Genomic DNA, 22,059 nt, shown 5'->3' on the forward strand with positions numbered 1-22,059 from the left:
AAGGCAAAATTCATGAAGATATAAACAAACAAAAGAGGGAAAGGGATGCAAGGAGAACAGAACCAGAATAGCAGTGAGAGACAGGGATAGGACTACATCTTGGTTATTTTTCTACAATACACTTGGCAAACTGTTAATTGCTGCTAAGTTGTTAAATTATTCCTCTGTATGGGAGTATTGATCCAGAATTTTATTAGTGCACTGGGATTACATACATTATAAAGTTCCAGACTGTGTGATAGCCTGGCTGAAGATTTAAGAGTACTTTATAGCATCACTTCACCTACTTCCAGTTTATTTTGGTACTCCTTATTTCAACTGAAACAAGCTTAGGATTTGTAAATGTTAGCTGCCATATAGTTGCTAAAGCAAGAAATTTTGACATTTTTTCAAGTGTAGGTTCTCTGTTTAGCTCCCCCTCTTCTATGTTGGTATTATGAAAATATTTCCTATATTGAAAACACTTGAAAACAATAAGCAAGTATGACAGGGGCTTTAAGAACTGCATACTATCTTCAAAAGATAACTTTCCCCTTTTTTTTGCATCTACCTTCAAAGACCCACACATGAGAAGAGTACAGAACATAAAAGCTCGTATATCTGGATTTCTCACTATTTGAGTTCCTAAAATTTCTGTTTGTTTTTAACTCTTGCATTCTTCTGAGAAGCACAAACCTCTGCTGTGAATAGAACGTTTTTATTCACAGGAATCAGAAAGAGACATTTCAACTTCCATCCCACCAGTGTTGGGTTTGATTCAATATTGATGATAACAACCCAAGTTCATATTTAGATATGCAGATCCTATAATGGTGATAGTTGTAGGAAAAAAGTAGTGGGCAAAAAAACCTTTATGATTTCACATAAAATCACATAAGACAACAGAGGTTATTGGTTAATTAAGTTTCTTTGATAAGTAAAGTTGTTTACAGCCTGTATATACCCAGAAAGCTCTTGCACATTTTACAGACCATCTTTAGAGACATAATTATAGATGCCAAGAAGCTGTAATTTTCTGTTCTGTTCTCAGTACTGGGGTTAAGTTGTGTGTAACTGTGCTGAGTGCTACCTTGACATTGCAATTTAGTACCTCCAGTCAGTTCCCTATCAAAGAGGGCTAAGTGTGCCTGTCGGTGGTTGCAGCTGTTTACAACCCCTGTATGCCCAGTCCTGAAAACTATTGCAAACATGCACCTGACATCGGTCATGTCAGTGGACTGCTCACTTCTTTACAGTTAAGCACAGGTCATGGTCTGACCAAGAACTCATTATCTTAAATGTAGAAATAACTCCAATCTTTATCATGATCTTTGTTTTAGGCAGCTGAGCTGGTAACTAGCGAGTTCTTTGAACAAGGAGACAGAGAAAGATCTGAACTCAAGCTCACCCCTTCTGTAAGTTTTTATGACTTCGGAAATAGTTGGTGCCTTGGATCAGATAAGAAAATATCATTTGAGTAATTCAAAGTAACTATATATTTTGAATGTAAAGAAAAATCTTGGAATAAATACAAGCTCTGACCAATAAGGACAAGCTTTTTAAGCCAGTTATATAAAAGCTCTTCAGTCAACTCGGTCACTTTTGCATTGAGCCCTTTTCCCCATTTTCTGTACCTGTTCCCAAAGTTAAGCTGTCAGTTAATTTTCTGAGTAAAAGGTAATAGTTTTAATACACAGTATTCAACTAAAAAATCACATATTACTTATGGAAATCAAAATTGACAGATTTTCTTTTAGCTGCAACAGTCTGTGTCTTTTGGTATATCAAACGCTGGAAAGCATTTCTATAGGTATACAATTAAGTATACAGTGTGATTGAGATGATAAATTGGTGGAATGTAGGCAGATGGATATAAAGTGTCAAACAAGAACTAAGAGGAAAAGGTTTATAAAGGTTTTCAGTGAATGGGGTTTTAAGAGAAAGCCTTTTCCAGATCAAATACTTCAAAATGTTGACAAGCCATTATCTGGATGCAAAAAGATAAGAACAAAGTATTCTAAAGAATTTCACTTACAAGCTCTTCAGAAATATGTTATACTTCCATATAGTAAAAAGACCATTTCAGTGTTCTCACTTCAATAACACTCACACATGAGCCTTTGGTAATGTAATGAAGTCTATAAAGTTAAAAAGTTTGTAGTAAACGATGGTCAGATACAAAAAAATTGGCTTTTGACTTTGTGTACTGTCAGAGGTTAGGACATTAATTAATTTCTTCCCTATAGTAATTCTGTGTGTACAGCTTAGAAAAAATGGTAGCTACAGTCCAGTGGAAGCCTGGTCAGTCAGTCATGGTATTCATGACTCTGAGACCAAATCTAGGCCTGAATAACTGCAAGTACCATTCCATATAATATAGATACAAGTGCCTTTCCTGCCTTGTATATCAAATTTGTAATGTGTGCTTCTCATTCTAATGAGAAGTAATTTTATTTCAACACACAGGCTAACATTACTGTCTTCAAGTAGGGATGAATGTCAGTGCAAATGGGGCAGGTCCAGCAACCTTAAGAATTATTGTAAGGTGTGTTGTTATATCTACATTTTGGACATAGTGTAGACTTGGTAGAAATGCAGAGAAAGACAAAAGCCAAAGCTTTCTATTGGACTCATCTTCTGAAAGTCTTCATTCAACAGCCTAGACAGTTGGGAAAGAAGAGTGTATTGCTATAAATACCTTCAGTATTTCCTCCATCATAGCAGTTCTCTCACACTTCCTTTGGGCTCTATACACTGTACCATGGAATACAGTCATCTGTGAGCCACATGCAGGATGCTTTGAAGCTGTACAACTTGAAGGAAGATTTTCCTCTCAGTTTTGTCCTTCACAATTTAAAAAATCCATTAAACTGGTATACTAAGTGTTTTGTACTGAGAGCACCATCAGTTCTAGCAGTTGATGGCTAAGGGACAGAATCATGTAGAGTTTTACCACATTAAAGAGGAAATTTTAAATGAGATCAAATGCTAATGTATTTCATTACATATTGCTGCGACAAGCCACCTAGACAGATATTGGTGGTAGTTAGATAGGAATGTTGTTATTCAGCAAGGTAACATGATACTCTTTTTATCTTACAACTTCAGGTGTTTTGGGTTTTTTTTCCTTGCATTGTGCTTATAACAATATGAAAATAACAGGATATTTCAAAATTATTTAAATAGGAAATACAGAATTTTCCAAAATCAAACCCAAGATTCTAACTCAAAATCACAGAGTCCTTGAATCTTACTTCCTGGTCCTATTTAGAAACACTGTGTGATACCTGTGTATGTCAGAAGGAGCAGGCTAAAACTGGAAGAATTCAACCAGACCTTTAATGTTATGTGATCTGTATAGCCTGGAGTTTCTAGAATGTACATAAAGAAAATAAGTTTTCTCCTGAGATGTTAGCCTTGAAAAGATGAGGCAAGAATAAGAACAGATAGAAAGATTTAAAATTTGGCATATGCAGACAGTTTAAAAAAGGCATTGGGTAAATGGTGTGGATGGGCCACAGCACACAGGAGGATTAAAGCCCTGTAGATGGAAAGCTGGTGGACCCAAGTAATTCCAGGGAGAGTATGGAGTAAACAACTCATGTTCAAACTCTGCAGAACTCAATTTCTTCCATCTCCTTTCAGCCAACAATTAAGCCTCTTCAGCATCAGCTTAAACTTCTATAATTTCCTCTGGGGTAGTGCAGAGAGCAGTGAATGAGGCTGCTTCCAGAGGATCAAATTGATACCTCCTCCCCAGATGTTGATTCCTCACCCTTTAGGTTCACACACATGCCTGGTTCTGCAGAAAGGGTCTGTAACTGGGAGGGAGCCAGCCCACATCCATCATTGCTCATTTTGCTGAGCTGGAAAACCCAGAGAAAAGGGAAATAGCTGTTCAAAGATACCTACTTTGCATGTCTACAGGAGGTTTCTTATTAGCTCAACTTCAGCTGTGGAGCATTTATTTTACATTATAGGATTATAAAATTCAGCCTACAAATTTCAAAACCAAACTGAAAATAAGCAGTTTATTTTTCATGCCAGACAAAGCAGTAGGGAAGACTGCTGCAAAGGTTGATTTTGGTTTACAAAGTGTTGTGGTTGTGAGAATTTGATCATAGCTCCAAAGTGCTGGATGATGTGTCTGTAAAATTCTCCAGTGTAATAAAGCATGACAGTTTGTTCCCTTCTCAATTCAGGCCATTTTTGATCGGAACAGGAAAGATGAACTACCCAGGTTGCAGCTCGAGTGGATTGATAGCATCTGCATGCCATTGTATGAGGTAATTTTTACTTACTGCTTCTGTAGAGTCCAGAGAAGATTGTTCTTGCCTCTCTAGGAAAAAGAGTGCAGCCTTGAAGGCTATTTGAATTCTTATATTTCTTTGACTTTCCCAAACATCTGAATTCTATGCAGAAATCTTCAGGTTCCCTCAAGGTGATAATATCTTTAAACATAATTCCTCTCTATTTTATAACAGCTGATAAGGCAGCTATTTTATTATATTTGAGACAAATTGATTCTTATCATGGCAAGGTGGAGAGTGCTCTGCAGAGATGCACCCGAGGGAGAGCCTCAATAGGTGCTGTTGTAAAACCCATCCAAATGCCTGTGACTCAAAGGGGAGCTCACTTCTGGCTCCTTTCCAAAGTGTTAAGGGGCACTCCTAAGGCCAAGCCTTTAAGGTCAGCGACAGATGATTTGTGGTTTAACCTGTATGCCGTTTAACTTGGAGTTTACTCTTTTAATCATGCTTCTACACAGACTGCCTATGTGCTTTCTATAAGCTTTAAAGTACTACTTTATCAAGGTTATTTTGGATTAAGCCAGCTTCAGAATTTGTGTAACAAGCTTCACCAATTTAGCTTTTTGTCTCTTATCTGTATAGAAAGCAGAGCTACATAAGAAGTATCATAAATGGAAAATAACACTATAGAAACTTAACCATCAAATAACTGTGTCAGCCAGACTTCCTCCTACTCACTGGAACCATACAGTCTGCCTTATGATGCTAAAGACTGCCAGTTTGGCTATTGGTATCTGAGAAAACATGAAGATGTTCTCAATAGGTGTTTTGGGGAAATTGCAACACGTTCTCCCTGTTACCACTGCACCCTAAACTGCCTCCCATCTCCAAGAAATGACACAAAGCAGTGTCAGCAGTCACACAAAGAAATGAGTTCCTGTATTAACATTAAATTGGCAAACGTGTGTCTGAATGTAGCTTCCCTACACACAAACAAAAATGGATTGGCAGTTGCTTTTGATTTTATAGGCCAAATATGTCACCAATAGCATATGAGGTAAGAAGGATGATGTGCTTTCCCTGCCCCTTTGTGGCATCTGAGGCTGCCACTATGGCAGTAATGAAGTGACTGCACACAGCTCCTGTTGTATGACAAGGACAGCATGTGTTTGTGTACATGGTGAGGTGGGCTACTGCTTTGCCAATAGATCCTGCCCCTTTCTTCAGACAGTCCTTTTCATGATGAAATAAACTGAAGCTATGGCTTTCAAACAATTAAGGCAAAGCAAGCACAGATGAAGAATAAACCCCTGTATTTTATAAAATATCAAGGTAATTTTTGACATAGAGGAGTAGGGTGAAATGTGGACAAAAACTCTTAAAAAATAATGTTCCTTTCATATTACACGAGAATTTGTATTATGCCAGAATTCATTATTTGTAATAATATCTGTAATCCAAAAATACACAATAAAACAGGGAGAGCTGATAATCGGCCCATCCTCGGCATGAGAAGACTACATCTGAGCACTAAAGCTCTGGTTAGTTAGCTCCATCTTAGCAGGAGATCTCTGGGGAATATATTCACATCTGATTTCCCTGCTTTCTGCTGTCTTTGGATCATGCTGTGCAGCTATTAGCCTGCTGCTCAACAACTTAAAAAAAGAGACACCATCAAACCTGGAAGTCATTGCAGCACCAGCCTTAGGGGTAAACAGAAAACTTGATGTCATAGTATCACACCGCAGGAGATTCTCTCTTTAATGTGGAGCCAAGTTTTAATTTTCATATCCAGCTTAATCAAACCTCAGTGCACACATCACATCAGCAGTGTATTCAGGCATTGTAAATCCTCTGTTTAGGGCTGGCTGAACACTATAGCTATGTCCAAGTCCTAGATTTCTCCTTTTTTTTTTTCCCCTTTCCAAATACATTCTTTAAAATTCTACTCATTAAAATATGTTGTAGGGACTGCATGTGGGGAGTGAATGGGTTACATCATTACCAATGCAACATAAAGAGGCAGAGTGGCAGATGACAAATTAGTTAAATCTTAGCAGTACTTATAGAGCTTACTATCATCGTGCTTATAAAAAAAACGTATGTTTGAAATAAACATTTGACACTCATTTTGGTACCAAAATGACAACATTGAACCACAGAGAACAAAACAAAAGCTTTTTGCCAGTTTGTTTGTTTGTTTATCTGCCATATGATAGTGGGCAGATCCTAGCATCCAGAGCCCTGAAAGGAACTCTGTGGAGAATACATGTGTCCATACCAATGCAGTTGCTACAGCAGGACCTAATGCTGTGATCTGTGTTATTTGACACTCACACAGAGATGGAATACTGGCAACTTCCATTAAAGTCAAACAGGAGATCAGCAGAGCCCCCTGAAATGTTCTTTGCTCTAAGTTGTTCCTGAAAGTAGGCTATTCTTGGCAGCTGTAGATGTCTAAGTATGCAATGCAGAAGGAAGTTCCAGGGCCGCTGGCAGTACTATAGCAACTACTATACTTCAGGTGTTTTCTCCACAGTCCAAGTGTATGAGCTAGGCTATATAGTGCCCTTGAGGATTGTTTCATACTGCAAGCAGTATATAAACTTTACAGAACGGTAGAAAGAGTTATGGCCTTCCTAGCCTTATTTTTTTCCTCCATTCTGAAACATTCTTTGGGACTTGATCATTCTTGGGATGGATTTGCCTCCTCCTTCTTCCACATCTGCTCTGTTCTCTGCGTTTCCTTAAGCTAGCTCAAGACAACCCACTTTGAGGAGTGGTTCTTCTCCCAGGCAACAGATAATGAAGTCTCCTTTACTGGGGATGTGTATCACATTCCCTGCTTACCTGGCTAGGACTGTGTTCTGAGTTTGGGCCCTTTTTGTGAGAAATTTAAAAGTGACTAGCAAAGCATCAAGATCTGTGTACCTGTTTGACGGCCTCTTGCAATGCTGGTCCAATCCATAAGAAAGAAGGTCAGAGATATACAAAACATGCTACATTACAAGTTAATGTGGAGCTTGAAGCTGATTATAGATATATGATGATAGCTGGAGATATTAAAAAAAAAATTATCAGGAATTACACAAAGCTAGATATTCAAGTGTCTGAATCCAAAACCGTTCTGTGTTTGCTCTCAGCACAAAGCAAGCCATAGCTCTGCTCCCTTCCTCTCTCCCACATCTGCTCAATGTGGGAATCAAGCCACATCCAATTTCACAATATCTCTGTAATCAAATCTATTTTCTTCACACTATGGATCAAAGGTTTGTGAAGATAAAAGCTTCCCAATTTTTTGTTCATTGCTTTTTATTACACATGGGACATTATAATTTTATTGAATTTACTTTTTTGTTACTGTAGAGATCACTGATTGGAGTGTTTTTATGTGACAGGGGTATTTTTGCCTTGAGTAGCAGAAAAACCATCCATTTACTCTAGAGCTCTGATTTTAGGAGCTTTAGATACGCTTTACTGCATCACATTTGCTCTTCATTCTAAAATGGCAGCAAGAAAATCATTCATCAGTAGAGATGAGAAACAAGCTTATTAGAATAATTTACAAGGAAAAATGCATTTTTTTTAACTGTAGAGCATTTCAATTCACTAATGTAGCTTCAGTGTACCACTCCTTTTTTTTTTAATTTGTTTTGGTTTTGTTAGAATATTCTATAAAAGCACATGCAATCAAAATAGAACACTATAGCTACACTGACAGCTGTGTTCACCATACAAAGTATTCTGTACCTATTTGGACATACATGTTTGTGTAAAAGGAATCAGAATTTTGATCATTAAGACAAATTACCTCTCTGACCCTCCAGTAAAGAGATGCTAAGGGTTTCAACACTAACAGATTTCTCTTCTGGATTCTGTGATTTCTGTATACCTAAGACAAGATCAGTCACAGATTTTTCCCAACTCAGGTTAGATTTCTCTGTGGGGAGCAGTCAGAGGGAGAGAGCAAAAATCTTATTCTTTTTAATCATTATTTTTCTCACAAACAACATCAAAGCTTCAGCGATTCACATCAGACAAAAGACACGAAGAGAAGCCCAGCTCTGTTCACGACATTGTTAGGCAGAGACAGTTACACTATGAATAGCAGGGCCAAAGGCCATGCACTCTGCTTCTGGGCAGATAAATAGATAGTCAGGTAGTCAGTGAAAATGACAGCAGCTATTTAAATTTAAGGGAGACGTCTTTGTGGAAGATAAAGAAGCTCACAGCTTTTACATCTTATGCGCGTCTGAGATTGCCCTGCTCACCTCTACCTTGGTGCTCCATTGAACTGTTCCATTTTAGTGCTATTTTTAGTGCTATTCAAGCTTTTCTTCAGTATTGAGTGCTTTAAGCATATAATAGTATCTACAGAAGCGAATTTGCATTATGCCATGCAGGATTCTAGGAGGAATGTGAGAATAGTAGAAACATGTATGTTTAGCCTTGCAAGTACTTTAAATGTTTAAATAGACTGTGAAGGGACAGTCTTTCTTTATCATACTGTCTGATACACTTTGAAAGAAATCTAACCACTCTGTCTGCAACTCCAAAAGCTCTGATATGGCTGTCTTCCTCCAGAAGATAATGTCTGACCTTGTAATTAAATCTATCGTTAAAGTAGGGGGATGTAGCTGCAAAAACATCTGTTCTGCTTGTAATGTAATGCATACATTAATTGCACAGGGCACCACAAATGGTAGACCTTCTACAAAGCATAGCAAAAAATACACAGACATCTCCCAACAGTCACTGCTACTTCTGTGCTCTAAATTCTCTTGTCCAAGACCTGACTTTGACACCTGAACTGGAAGTGCATGTGCACACATAGTGATTTTGATTTTTTTTTCCATAAGTGTATACTTGAGGTACAATTACAAGGCAGGAGATGAACTTTTTAAAATTGCTTTGCGGAGAAGAAGGAAAAGGTATGCTTTAAGAATCATGATTACTCTGTTATGTCCTGATGCTGTCCTTCCTCAGTTACCCCTTCTATCCCTTCCTCTCATTCCTTCCATTACAATTTTGCATAGGAACATACTGTATAAGAAATTCAGGATTTGGACCACTCCCCTAGAAGTCCTGCTTGTCCAGAATGGGCTGTATTTGATGGTGTAGTCCTTACTCAGGCAAGACTCACTAGATGCAGCCAAAGCAGTGACCTTTTTCCTTCAGATGTTCCTGTCCTCTTTTCAAATTACTTAATGAGGAAGAGTTTAGACATAGAAACATTTTGGAAATGGCCTGCTGTATCCACCATTCACTCATACCTGACATGGTTGGTACAAAAGCCAGAGCACTGCTGTTGCATTTTAAGTTTGCAACTCCTCAGGGGCAGGGATAACACTAGGTTGTGAGCTATTCACTATGAGCAGTATATAGGCATTTCCTGAAATACATTTGTAAGTCCATGAGATGTGTTTTAACAGAAAGAAGAACTTGGGACTAAGCTATTTGGAAAAAATATTTTCATAGGAAGCAATGTGATCAGCTGTCTATGATTCTCACTGAAATCAGCTTTTCCTTTGTAGCATATTGAAAGAAGAGGAGGATAACTTTCAACAGATCCCAAGACACTGTTGCTAGGGCTTATTTCTGACATTTGATTTGGACACAGAGAATGAGAGATTATGCATCTACGCTTCCTGAGACTGCCTGGATAACAAGCATAAGTAAGGCAGATAGGCTCAGGATGCAGTATGTGATATACCATGGAGTGAGGCTGTACAGACATTGGCAGATCAAATTAGTCTCGCTTTCTGTTGAAATCCAGGGGGTAATATCATACCAGGAAGAGCAGGTGCAACATATTCTGCTGTGTTTGTATGAAATTTACTTCAGAGGAAACTTAATCAGGCCAAATGCCAGTGCTGGGGAGAATTGGTAGCAAAGGACTACATTAGGAGTAAGGATTTGTCCCAGAGAAAGGAGATTTTGGCACTGTACAAGGATCTTTCTGTAGTCGTGAAATAGGAGCTCAAGTAGTTTCAGCACTTTTGTTGGCTTAGTGCTTCTCTGCTAATGAAGAATTTAAACAAGGCCACACAGAACGAATTCTCTTGATCTTTCAGAAAACTCAGGTACTACGACTGCATTACAACATCCAGTAATGGAATAAGTATCAGCAAACTTTCTTACCCTAACCAAGGGTCTGGGGATTTTTCAGCTACTTTTGTACTAACAGAGAGAAAAGTTGAAGAGCTAAACAAGAAAGAAAAAAAACAGGAAAATAATAAAGACTGCTTTTATTTGCAACTCCCCTCTAAATCAGTCACTATTTCACAGTGTAATATGGAAAGACCTAATTTTGGAGGTTTCCAAGGAAGGACTGTTTTGTCTATGAGTATCACAAACACCTTCTTACAATGGGCACAAAGATACTGATCCTCTTTCGTTGTTTCCTGAATGCAAGGCGGGATAAATTTTGCTTTGGGAAATTAAGAGAACCTTACTTCAACTTGAATTTTTGTAATTTGGTGAGACTGATGAAAGTTGTATCACTATCAACAGTTTTAGGAATTTACAGGTCTTCACAAATTACTTAGAAGAAGAGACAGCAGAAACAAGTACTTTTTGCTTTCAAACAAGAGTACTTCCAGCTTCGTTCTTAGACAGTTACGTTATGCCAAAAGAAGTGTCAACTCAAAGTCCAGGTCATCAACAAAGATGTTTGGGAGAAGATAGAAAAAAGAGTGAAGCTAAGTTTGATTAAAGGCTTTCAGCCTGATCTGTGATAAAAAAAGTGAGTAATTTATACTACTATAATTTCTGTTGCTGTCTTATTTAGAATTACCTGCCCAGTGTGTTGCGAAAAACACACAGTCGTGTATGGAAATGTATATAAAGATCTGAGGAAGTAAATTGAAAAGTTGGCAGATAAGGTAGAAGAGACAGCCAATAGAGGGAACTCAAACTGTACAGCAAATCTGAAAGAAGATAAATGGATAATTTAACAGCCATTCAGTTTCAAGAAAGACAAAGCACAAACTACATTGCATCAGAAAAGGACTAGAAATGATGATGGATGAAACGTTCAAGTAAGTGTTTAACACAACAGAATCACAGTTGTCTGCAGAATTCCCAGCTGAGGGAAAATTCAAAGAACTAAATAAGGATATGAGACTGATATGGTTTGAAGAGTTTTTCAAAATCCATTTAATAGCAAGGCAGAAGACATTGATCAGCTGTTTGGTTAAAATGTTGAAAGGAAAAGAGTTACAAACATTCTGTCTCTTGCATGCTTTAGAAGTGGAATCAAAACCATAAACAGCAGAGCCAAATAAGAAGTTGTTTATGAAACAATAACTCTTCCTCTTCTGAGCAAACCCTTGGTTTCATGAAATTATTATGAACAGATTAATCATTTGCAACTATAGCAACACATCAGTTGAGCTACTTCAGTAGATACCCAGTCCTTCACTATCACTCTTTGCCTTTGACAGCATGGAACCTTTGATATTGGTCAGAGTACATTTGGCTACCAGGAGGTCTGTACATATTTTGCTCCCTGAAGTATCTGGCACATTTTACTGGTGAAGAATCTTACTTTACAATCATCCCCCTATGGTATGCATGCCTACTAACAGAAGAGTGCAGCACTACATTGCTAGTGGACCATCACCAGAAATAAGCATAATGCTAATTCATAGTGGAAGAGCTGAACGCTCATGCATTAGATCCTTTTCCAGTCACAATTTGCATCCTTCCCCACTGCTAACCATTTCTATAGGGAAGCTAAAAACAGCTTCTGTTTTCTACCAGGGAAGTTACTGGTGTATTCATTTTATCCAATTACATTTTTAAGCATCAGGAAAAAAACTCTGGCAGAAATGCCAAAGGCTGCATTATGTAGTTGATGACACTGAGCCCTCCTCAGTAAGCCCTAGAAGGAATAAATAAAATATCCTTCACTACTGGGGAGATTGCAGTAATTTTTTTTCCCCCATGAACTTAGCCACCTCCTAAATACAGTGCTTTTTTTTCTGGAACATAATCAACATTTCCCTGTATGAGTATTGTAAACAATTAATTCATATACACACAGAGTCAAAGGTTGATAGAAGTTAGTCCCTATATCTTATTTGTATCACTTTATCTTGTATATTTAACCTATAGAAGGTAGAATTTTAGCAGTCTCTTTAGTTTTAACACATGGTTATATATACAGAAATATTTCTGGGGTTTCAAACAACTTCCATCAAGTATTTCTATTATAAAGATCAAATCTGTGGATGACTGCAGTACAGGTTCCCTTTTATCTGAACTAATCTGAAGTTCAAGGACTTTTAGATAGATAGTTCACCTTTGGCCTGTCTATTCTCATGTGAAAGCCACTTCAGCAAAACTCAGGAGTCCAATTCAGCTTTGCTGTAACTGGTCATGACTCTCTTGACTTCAGCAATGCTTCATATGCTTACACCAGGTCTGAATTTATCCCTGTGGTTTCTCGGTCACTAGTCCTTCACTTCAAACTCAGAAACTGCCTACATAATAAAAGTGATTCATTAGAACCCACTGGGTTCCAATGTAGAGTGAACATTGAGACCTATAACTTTTTGATATGTGCTCAGTCATAAAAATGAATTTATATGGTGTTATTCCATAAACTCACTTTACAAATATTAGACCCACAACCATACTTACATGAGCTGTAATCTTGTCAAGGCTTTGTAAATTAAGCAAGGTCAGAATTGGTCAATATTTGGATGAGAATCTCCCGAGGGAAAAAAAGAAGAAAAGGAGGTCCTGCGGTGTTTTTAAGTTAGGACATACCATGCTGCCTTTTAAAATGGTTTGGTATTAGTCTTAGAATAGAACATTCTGTTGCAGTTGCTTTAGCAGGAATTTAGACTCCAGCCACATCTGTGCTGCATAGTGGCTGTTTCATCTAACAGCCTTTCTTGCAGATGAAGGTGATGTAGCAGATGAAGTTCTTTCCCTGCACTCCATCCCTCAGTCCAGGAAGTAGATCTATCGAGAAGTATCTCCCTCTCCCAGGCACACACAATGTATTGCTGAAGTGCCTTTAACCTTTTTCCCTACAAGAAGAGCTTCTGTGTAAGAGGATCTATACCTTGTGAAAGTATGCCCTGTCAGAGCACTATATAGTTACAAAAGACACCTAAATAATTGAAGATGGCAAGAAAATGTCAGTGCCATGCAGTTACTTTCCAAGAAACAGCTTAGTCACGCATCTGAGGTAATACATGGATGCAAAAGGGAACTGTGAACCTATCTGGCTCATCCTAACGCTGGAGCATACAGCCACCAGCATGACTGCTCTTCCAGCACACTTTATCCCTCTGCTGTGAAGAACAGCTTTTACATTAAAAGGGATAAAATGGGGAAGGTCACCAAACTTGCACCTGCAAACGGAAGGACTGCAAGTGGACATGGAGGTCCCAGGTGAGGAGATGGGCACTCCTGAAGGCAGGGCCACCAGCATGATCACAGCCTGCCTGCTGCACCAAGGCAGGACGAAGAAAAAGAGTGTTTCTGCTTAGGTGGCAATATTCCTTGTCAGACATCTGTTAAAGACCAAGCCTCTTCCTACTACAGCTAATAATAAATTGGGTGTTGAGAAGCTGAATATCAAATTACACAGATCACTAGCAAAGATGGTCATAAGAGGCATGCATCAAAAATAGTGGCATGGAGGAGCAGTACATCAAGGTGTTCTCCTGCAATAAAACTGAAAGTTAAAAGTGCAGTCAGGAGAGAGAAACCCCTGACTAGGCTACAGCCAAATAAACTTAAATAGCTTTGGAAATAAATTAGTAGTTTAATCCGGATCAGGAACAGGTGCTATGAATGTAATTCAGTAAATGGTCGAGAGCCTGCCAGAAGGAAGAGAAATGTGTTGCTATTGAGATAATTTCCCAGAAGCTTCATAAAAGAAAATTGATTACTGGAGTTTAATAATTAAAACATGGCCAGATATATAGTAATCAAATGAGGATTTAATTACATCTCAAGCAGAAATAAAATGAAATTTGTGTACTTTGTATTGGAAAAATCCTACTGAAATGCTTTGGCAGCTGGAAAAAAATAAAATAAAAGCTAATTTTCATAGGAATTATAGTAGTTGGTTTAATTAAAAGACTAGATCAGAATGAAAGAGTCCCAGAGTGAAAGGATACTAAATAAAGAAGCAGTGGTTTAAACATCAAATCAATGTCTGAATAAAGACATTTTGTAGATTAAGTGCAAAATCTGCACTGTCAAGTATCCCTAATAGAAATTAATGTGTAAGAAAATAAAGTTTCTTAAAATTACACTATATATTTTCTAAGTATTCCATAGAATTGATTGCTTGTGCTATGGTAAAAATTTATATCAAAGGCATGGTTTATTCTTCTTAAATGCTCATTTAAATTTATTTCATCAAAGTTAATTTTTATTAGTTAGCCATTCCTGTTATTTACTTGGTAACTTCTGTTGCAGCCAGGTTATAAGACACTTGCAATATGACACAGGTATGTATTTCTAAGTATACATGCATTTACCTTTGGATTTAAATGGTGTTTACAGCTCACAACATAGAGTGATTACAGAGGAACTGTGTATGTGCATCTTGAATCTATTCCTTATCTACTTGGGCTTCTGGTCTCTGCTGTAGTCAGTGCAAAGCTAATTTATCTAAGCAGCTCAAGCACTCCTGGCACTGTAGTGAAGCGGCTATCTTCTAACCATAAGAGCTTGGCATATGTCTAGACCTGGAGTGACAGTGACAGCAGCAGGTCCTGGCCAGACCTCTGTATTTGCTGCCTGACACTAGTCTGAAAACATCATGGTCTTGTGGTCAGTCTCAGCAAAAAACAAAACAAAGCAAAACAACATTACAGAGTGGATACAGACATGTCTGTGAAGCTGCACAGCCACACTGAGACAGCCCACTGCCAAATGATCTCCTCTGCATTGCTTGTAGCAGATACAGGTTACTAGTAGAGCATTTAAGGCAGGAACAGCCTATACTGCATTTTGTGCTCCCAGATCCTGGGGCTGATGGAATGTAAGTGCAGAATGCTATCTTTGTGCTTAAAGACAGCTGAAATACATTGATTTTTAAACACTGGGTTTGTTTTTTTAAAATCTAACATGGATATTGGAAAAATACTTCACAAAAACTTTTTCAAGGTTTAAGAAATACCAGCAATCTTAACTGCCAGTGGATGGATACTGGCTTTGCACAGAAAGGACCTGGTAAGTTACTATTAAGAGCTGAATAATATCCTACCTCTAGACATTGTATTGGTAGTGGTGATGCAAGTACTAATGATAATAGCAGTGAGCTTCTCAGATATTTTTAAGTGTCATTAATCTATTACTGCTCCTCTGTTTTGGACTCCACCAAATCAGGTTTGAGAAATACACATTGTTGTGAAATAAAGAGCCAAAAATGGGGAACAATGAGGCATGGTGATAGGTATACTACAAATCCATGTCTATTCTGTCAAATGAATGACCATCACCAGCAAGCAATGATATGTGTGGCAGAGACTGCAGTAAAATCTGTCTCTTATTCCAGTCTTGAGGCTGCAAAATTACCTGCTTCGTCTGTCACATATTCTAAGGAAATAATTTCAAGTGGATTTGCATTGAGTTCCACACAAATCAGCTTCTTGCTCAGGGTATGATTTTTCAGAAGTGCTGAGCATTCATATTTCCTACTGAAGTAAACTGAATTTGTAAGTTTTCAGCACATCTTAAAATCAGGCCATTAACCTTTAATTATCATATAATAGCTCAATTAAAAATCTACCAAGACTTCCTTCAGTAGCTAACCAAGCTCCCATGGCTTGCAGACTAGCTATAAATGGCTCTGGGGGCCATTCGAAGTGGTTGCCGTTAACCCTGCTATTTAAGGCAAACAATGAAAATTATCAGCTACAAAGGCACCTGCTTCCCCTTTTCTTTCTTTTCCTTATAATTTTCTGCACTTTTAGAAGAACAGCATTTGCTGTCCTCCTCTGTCATTTCAATATGTCATTTCCATGCCATCAGAGAAATCCAACTCTGAGCAAAACTTACTTCTTTCTAATCAAAATAGCTGCCTTGCCCTGATGCTTGGCAGGTAACTAGTTAACCCTTTCTCCCTGTATGTGTGCTGCTATTAATAAGCTTCCGTCTCTCTTCAATGTCGGGGTAAAACCAAGTGAAGCACTTGTGGTCTTTCCACATAAGCATTTCATACTAAAGGGGAAGGTAAAATAAACTTCTAGGAAAGGTGTGCAAGAATTATGTCATTTTGGGGCTGATTCAAAGTCAGCTGAAACCAGATCAAAGATTCTTACTGGCTTCTGTGAGGTTTGGACTGAGGTGTGTAGCAAAGAGGCAATTCCAGTGCAATCTAAAAAGAAAACTCTTTTTCTCCCCCTTTATCTTGAGCATACAGAAATGGATTTTTTTTCCCCAGCTTTGAAAAGCACAGTACTGTTGTGGTTTACTGATCTACTGGAAATGTGAAACTAACACTAGGGAGAATCTGAAGGTTATTTCAGCTTTGTCCAACTTGTCATGTAAGCAATGGATCTCCTGCTCATAGATGCCAGCAAGGAGATAGCCTCAGGCACTTCTACAAGAAAGCCAAAGTAGCTGAGCAGCTATTTTGCCATCTCCTGCTTTTTTTTTTTTTTTTTTACATTTTTGGTAGCTTACTTAAAGCCTTAGTTAAAATGAGTAAGATAAAGAAATCTCAGTAGGAACAAGCTTTACATACGTAGGAATTTACAGCTGTGGGCAAGGAGGGTGGGGCATGGTGCAGATTTAACTCTTTGTTAGTCTCTGGACTGTCCATCCAAAGAGTGGAAATATTGTCAATATTTTTTCTCTCATCCTCTTTTTTAAAACATCTTCTTCCAGTGTCTAGTGAAGCTGAATGTGAAACTGAAGCCTATGCTGGACTCCGTGGCAGTAAATAGAGGTAAATGGGAGGAGATGCACCAAAAAAGACTTCCTTCTCAGGCGGCATCCTCAACCTCCATTTCCTCTATCTTTACCATGTCTCTCAAGGACATCAATTAGGCCTGCAAACACCAGTGTCGCTTACAGTAAGAGCTATCTGAAAGGTTTTCATAAACTTAGGCCCACCATTTTTTTAAGAAATGCTTTCACAGACATGCTTAATTGATTGGATCTTATCTTGATGGCAGCATAGTTTGCTCTTACTGAAAGGCTTAGTGGGACTGAAAGGAAGGCCTGTGGTGAGATTGCAGTGGTATCTGGAGCAACCCGGAAGACTTGGCACAAGAAGCATGAATTCAGCTCCACTATGTTTCGACTGCTGCTATAAAAATCTGTAAAAGCTGACAACAAACAGAAATACAAGAACTTTCAGCTTAATAAAATTAATAATACAAAGCAGAACTGGGATGCAAGCTGGTCAATTCATATGCAAGGAGCTGCAGGAAAACAGAATAATATAATTACATTGTTTTGCATCCCTTCAGTACATGTTATGAATCAATTATGCCTGCTTTTGTGATGTTCCTCTCTCACTCTTCCCTCCTCTTTTATGCCTGAATGTTCTGAAAAGCCTGCTTTGTATTCTAAAGAAGTATTTTTTTACAACAAAGCTTCTTAGTGATTGATCAGGGCCTTTAGAATTGCCTACCTTTGCTACATTTAAAAACAAACTTTATTATCTTTAAAAAACACCAACCTGTCCCTGCTTCCCTGAGAAATTCTTATTAACAATGCAGTAAATTTCTCAGCAAGGGGAAGTTTGCATAAAGGCAAAATATTACATGGTAATTTTAGAGGCTGTTTTTTTTTTCTTTCTTTTAAAAAATACTCTTTCAGCCCATTCATTTTTTTACATCACAGTGTCCCCTATGGAAAAGATTAATGGGCTTTAAAGAAAACAGAATACAAATAAAAGAGGAAATCTGTTGCCTTGTGCTTCAGGTTTATATTACATTGAAAAGTAGACCACAGACAAGCCTTTCTAGTATAATTTCCAGTTGAAATTACTATTTTTGAAATGGTGGTGAGGAAGAATATCATCATACCGGACCGACTACCTCTTTCTTCTCTTGCAGTTCTTTCAGTACAATTTGAGATACGATTATTACAGCTAGCACAGCACTAGCCAAGGTGCACATGTAGACATCTATGGTCAAGATGTTCATAAAAATCTAATCGAACTTGATAGGTCACAAATCCAAACACGTCTAGTTCTGTGAGATGACGCTAGTATTGCCTGAGGGTTGGTCTCTTTACATTAGTGCAAACATCACTAGTGTAGCAAAACTGTGATGTATGATTTGAGGGTGGTTTCTCTGCTGCATGACTGGACACGAGGAGTCATGTTGCAGTGCTTACGAGTTCCCATTCACAGGGAAAAAAGCCTTTGTACTCCATGAAAAATGAGGTTCTAAATATAGCATTGTCTAGCAGCAGAAATTACAGCTGAATTCAGCTTAGTTTTACACCTGTGCCAAAATCCATTTACTTCAGTGGAATTACCTTGAACTGGCACCAACTTAATGGAAATCAGAACCTGGCCCAGCTGACCAGATGCTAAAAAGAGCTTTCCTTCTTTCTAAGGAAAGTGAGTTGTTAGAACCTTTGAGAAGCTGTATATCTGACAATCAAACAGAAATAACAGATCTGCTGATCAGTTCTTTACAAAACAAACCCCAAACACCTCTGTGCTACTAATCACGTGTACAGGAGAATAGCTGGAAATTTCAGTACCATTGCAAGCCAGTCTTTTAGTACACAATTGACCCACATCACTTTCTCTAGCAGAAAGACGCAGGGAAGGGTCAGAAATGCAGACTGCACAACAGTGAATACATGCACCAAATGGAAATGTTTCTGCTATTGTTTTACCCTTCTTTCTTCCCTGAGTAAAGACATACACAGGATAGTAAGCAGCAAGCCATACAAAACTTAAAACACGTACTTTATGGGAAAAATAAATGCTAGGAACTGACACAGTACCGCTGGCAGGTGCAGACAGTTTTCCTGAATTTTGATATTGCATATTGCTAAGCATAACATAATTTATAGGGTGTACCCTACAGCTTTCCCCAAGGTTGAGTCTCCCCTCATTTCCTCTCCTTTTTATTGGCTTCAGTGCGCTGTTGCCCGTGGCAACACCCACCGGCAGGGATGGAGATTCAGCACCACTGCAACCTGACATACAGCTGAAGCTCTAACAATGTCAACCATCAATCAAATGACTGTTTGTAATTGCCTCCATCTATTTCTCCTGTCTTTTGGTATCTTTGCTATTGTGGGTCAAAATTCAAAAACTGCTGACTAATGTTATGGCTCTGTTCCTCCATTACAAGGAATAAAATGAGAGAGCCCAGCTAGATCATTATCAAATTGTTCTCAAGCAAAACAAAGCAACCCTACTGAAACCAGGGGTAGTATGTCTCAGAACAGCATTTAGTCTCTGAATGTGATGTAGCTCAATCTTTAAAAAACCCACACAAACAAAAAAATCTTATACTATTTTAATTTTTACACTTAGCTTAGGAATCAGCAAAAGACTTGCATTTTTGAGAGAAAAAGTAGATTCTTTATAGAAGCATGCAGTATAGCGAAGAAACATATTCCAAGTTTTTTGTATTTTAAGATCGTGGAAAACACCTTTTAGCTAGTGCTTACAAGATTGGCAGAAATGGTATCTACTTTTCATTACTTGTGATAGGGAAACACTTTCACAGCACTTCAGTCAGTTTTGCCAAACTCTTCTGAGATATGCACACGAGAGATGACCATGCAGGTAATTAAGTCAGCATTCTCTGTCTTTACCTTGTTTCCCTGCCCACTGCACACAGAGAGATCAAAACCCACTGAAATCAGCTTAGTTCTGCAAGTGTGTATAAAATACAGGTCCACAGGCGAGGACAAATTAGAGGGCATGTGGAAAAGAGAGTGGAGAAGAGGATGAAGAATCCACTGTTACCCTGGACAGTGTTAGTAAAGTGCTGCTTGGCCATTCCCTGGAGGTACCCAACACATCTGATATGCTTCAGCAACAGACAAGTTATCGCTTACTTGCCTCAGCTGTTAGTGGAAATCTGGCCTTGAATGAGGGCTCCAGTGTTTACAATTTCCATGCTAAAATACGGTGAGCACATGGACCGTGCACAGGGTTACAAGGAATTCATTGTCCCACTCCAAAGGTGCTTCAGGCTGGTTCAATAGCAATGTCTTTTCTTCTGTGTGTCCTACTGACTAGTACTAATCGCAACCTGAATTCAGTCAGGTTTCTTGTCTCATGAATTACAGGTTATGAGGTCTCACAGGAGCCAGTCACCAGCCCTCACTTTATCAACCAAAAACTCTCAGGAGAAGACCCGGGTCTTCATCCCCATCCTCAAAGACAGTTCAAGTCACACAGTAAGTCCACTCAGAATTCCCATCTAAGAGACAAGTTACCAAAATCAACCTTTCCTCACCAATTAAAAAAAAAAAAAAAAACAAACCACACAACACATAGGGTAATCAGGAAGCAACCTGACATTCAAATCCTGCTTGATTTGGAGCGGGCTTCTGAACTGCAGGTGCACTTCCCTCACCACACTGTGGGGAATAACGAAGGTGGGTTTGTCTCCTCACTTCCTGCCAATGCCCCTTACATGTGCTCAGCAAGGAGCACCACTGGGTACAGCCCCAGTTTCTGCTTTACTCCTGGGAGATGCACAGAGCAGACAGACTTTGGCGGAAGAGCTCAGGAGGGCTTCATACATCCTCCTGGATTAAAGTGCTCCTCTGCAACACAACACTGTGACCCCACCCAAAACCCAAACACTGTTCAAGACAAGGGGCACCTGGGGTAGAGGTTCTCCTGTGGTTCTTACAGGATGGTTTACCACCTCCTGTACCACCTGAGAACGAGATGTCCAAGAGGGGTCTTTGACCATAGTAAAGTAGTAAAAAATAAGGCAATGTCTTTTGAAAGTGCCCCATCACTTTGCCTTTCTTCCAGCCTGGAACATACAGGCAAAACAGAGTAGCTTCATAATGTGATTGAGATGTGGACATCTGCTCTGTGAAGACATGTTTTGCTGCTGCTCCAAAGCAGACTCACACTTACAAGGTGAAGCAGCACTAGCTCACAGGAGTTTAAACCGGATGCTTCATGTGGCAACTGGACATTGACCTCCCCATACAGCTCTGTCACAGACAGCCCCTGCTGTCTGCAGGGCCAGAGGTCTTGCTGAGAAAGTCATCAGTATGTTTTGTGTCCTGCAGAAAATAACCATAGAGTAGACAAACGTGTTTCATTTTAGCTCAGGTATTCCTTCAGATGGTGTCCTTGGTACAGCAGCTGCATTTTTTCTGGTCTAGTGACCTTGCTGATCACTCCTTCTTAGAGCGCACTACAATCTCATACCGTGCCTATTATCAACAAAGCCAGTTCCAATACTCACAAACTAGAAACTGCAACCAGCAGTGCCTAACATAATGTGTAATATTTAGATCAATTAATCTTAATAGAAAAGTAGAAGTGTTTTAGTCTACAGGCCAAATACTTCTCTTCATAAAATTAAAACAATTGTAGTTACTGATGGATCGTTTACACATTGGGTAAAATTTTAGAACAAGTTTGTTTCAAGGTTTTGTAATACATATTAACAGATGCTTCCAATGCTTGGAGTGTTCTGGGCAGGAAAATGTAGAGCAAGGCACATCTTTGTCAAAGATTTTTAAGAATATAATCACGTGAATGGTTTCTAACATAACAAGCAAGAGGTATAAATCAGCTGAAGTGAGAGACCTAGAGATTTCCATCATTTGAATGTGCCAGTATTGGAACACATACTGTCTTATTGCTTGTTACCTTTCTTTCTTAGATTACTTTGTA

The 22,059-nt window shown here is 38.7% G+C and overlaps 1 protein-coding gene across 1 annotated transcript in view; it reads left to right on the top strand.

Annotated features, from left to right (window-relative positions):
• The window catches only part of PDE11A (phosphodiesterase 11A), a 121,091-nt gene extending 103,836 nt beyond the window's left edge, over window positions 1–17,255 (top strand). The window contains exons 18-20 of the mRNA XM_054381023.1: window positions 1,324–1,394; window positions 4,182–4,265; window positions 17,094–17,255. Of these exons, the coding sequence (XP_054236998.1) occupies window positions 1,324–1,394; window positions 4,182–4,265; window positions 17,094–17,255 (317 nt within the window). The remainder of the gene's footprint in view (window positions 1–1,323; window positions 1,395–4,181; window positions 4,266–17,093) is intronic.
• Window positions 17,256–22,059: the final 4,804 nt, after the last annotated feature.

Source organism: Indicator indicator, chromosome 5 (genome assembly GCF_027791375.1).
Source record: "Indicator indicator isolate 239-I01 chromosome 5, UM_Iind_1.1, whole genome shotgun sequence".
Lineage (NCBI taxonomy): Eukaryota > Metazoa > Chordata > Aves > Piciformes > Indicatoridae > Indicator > Indicator indicator.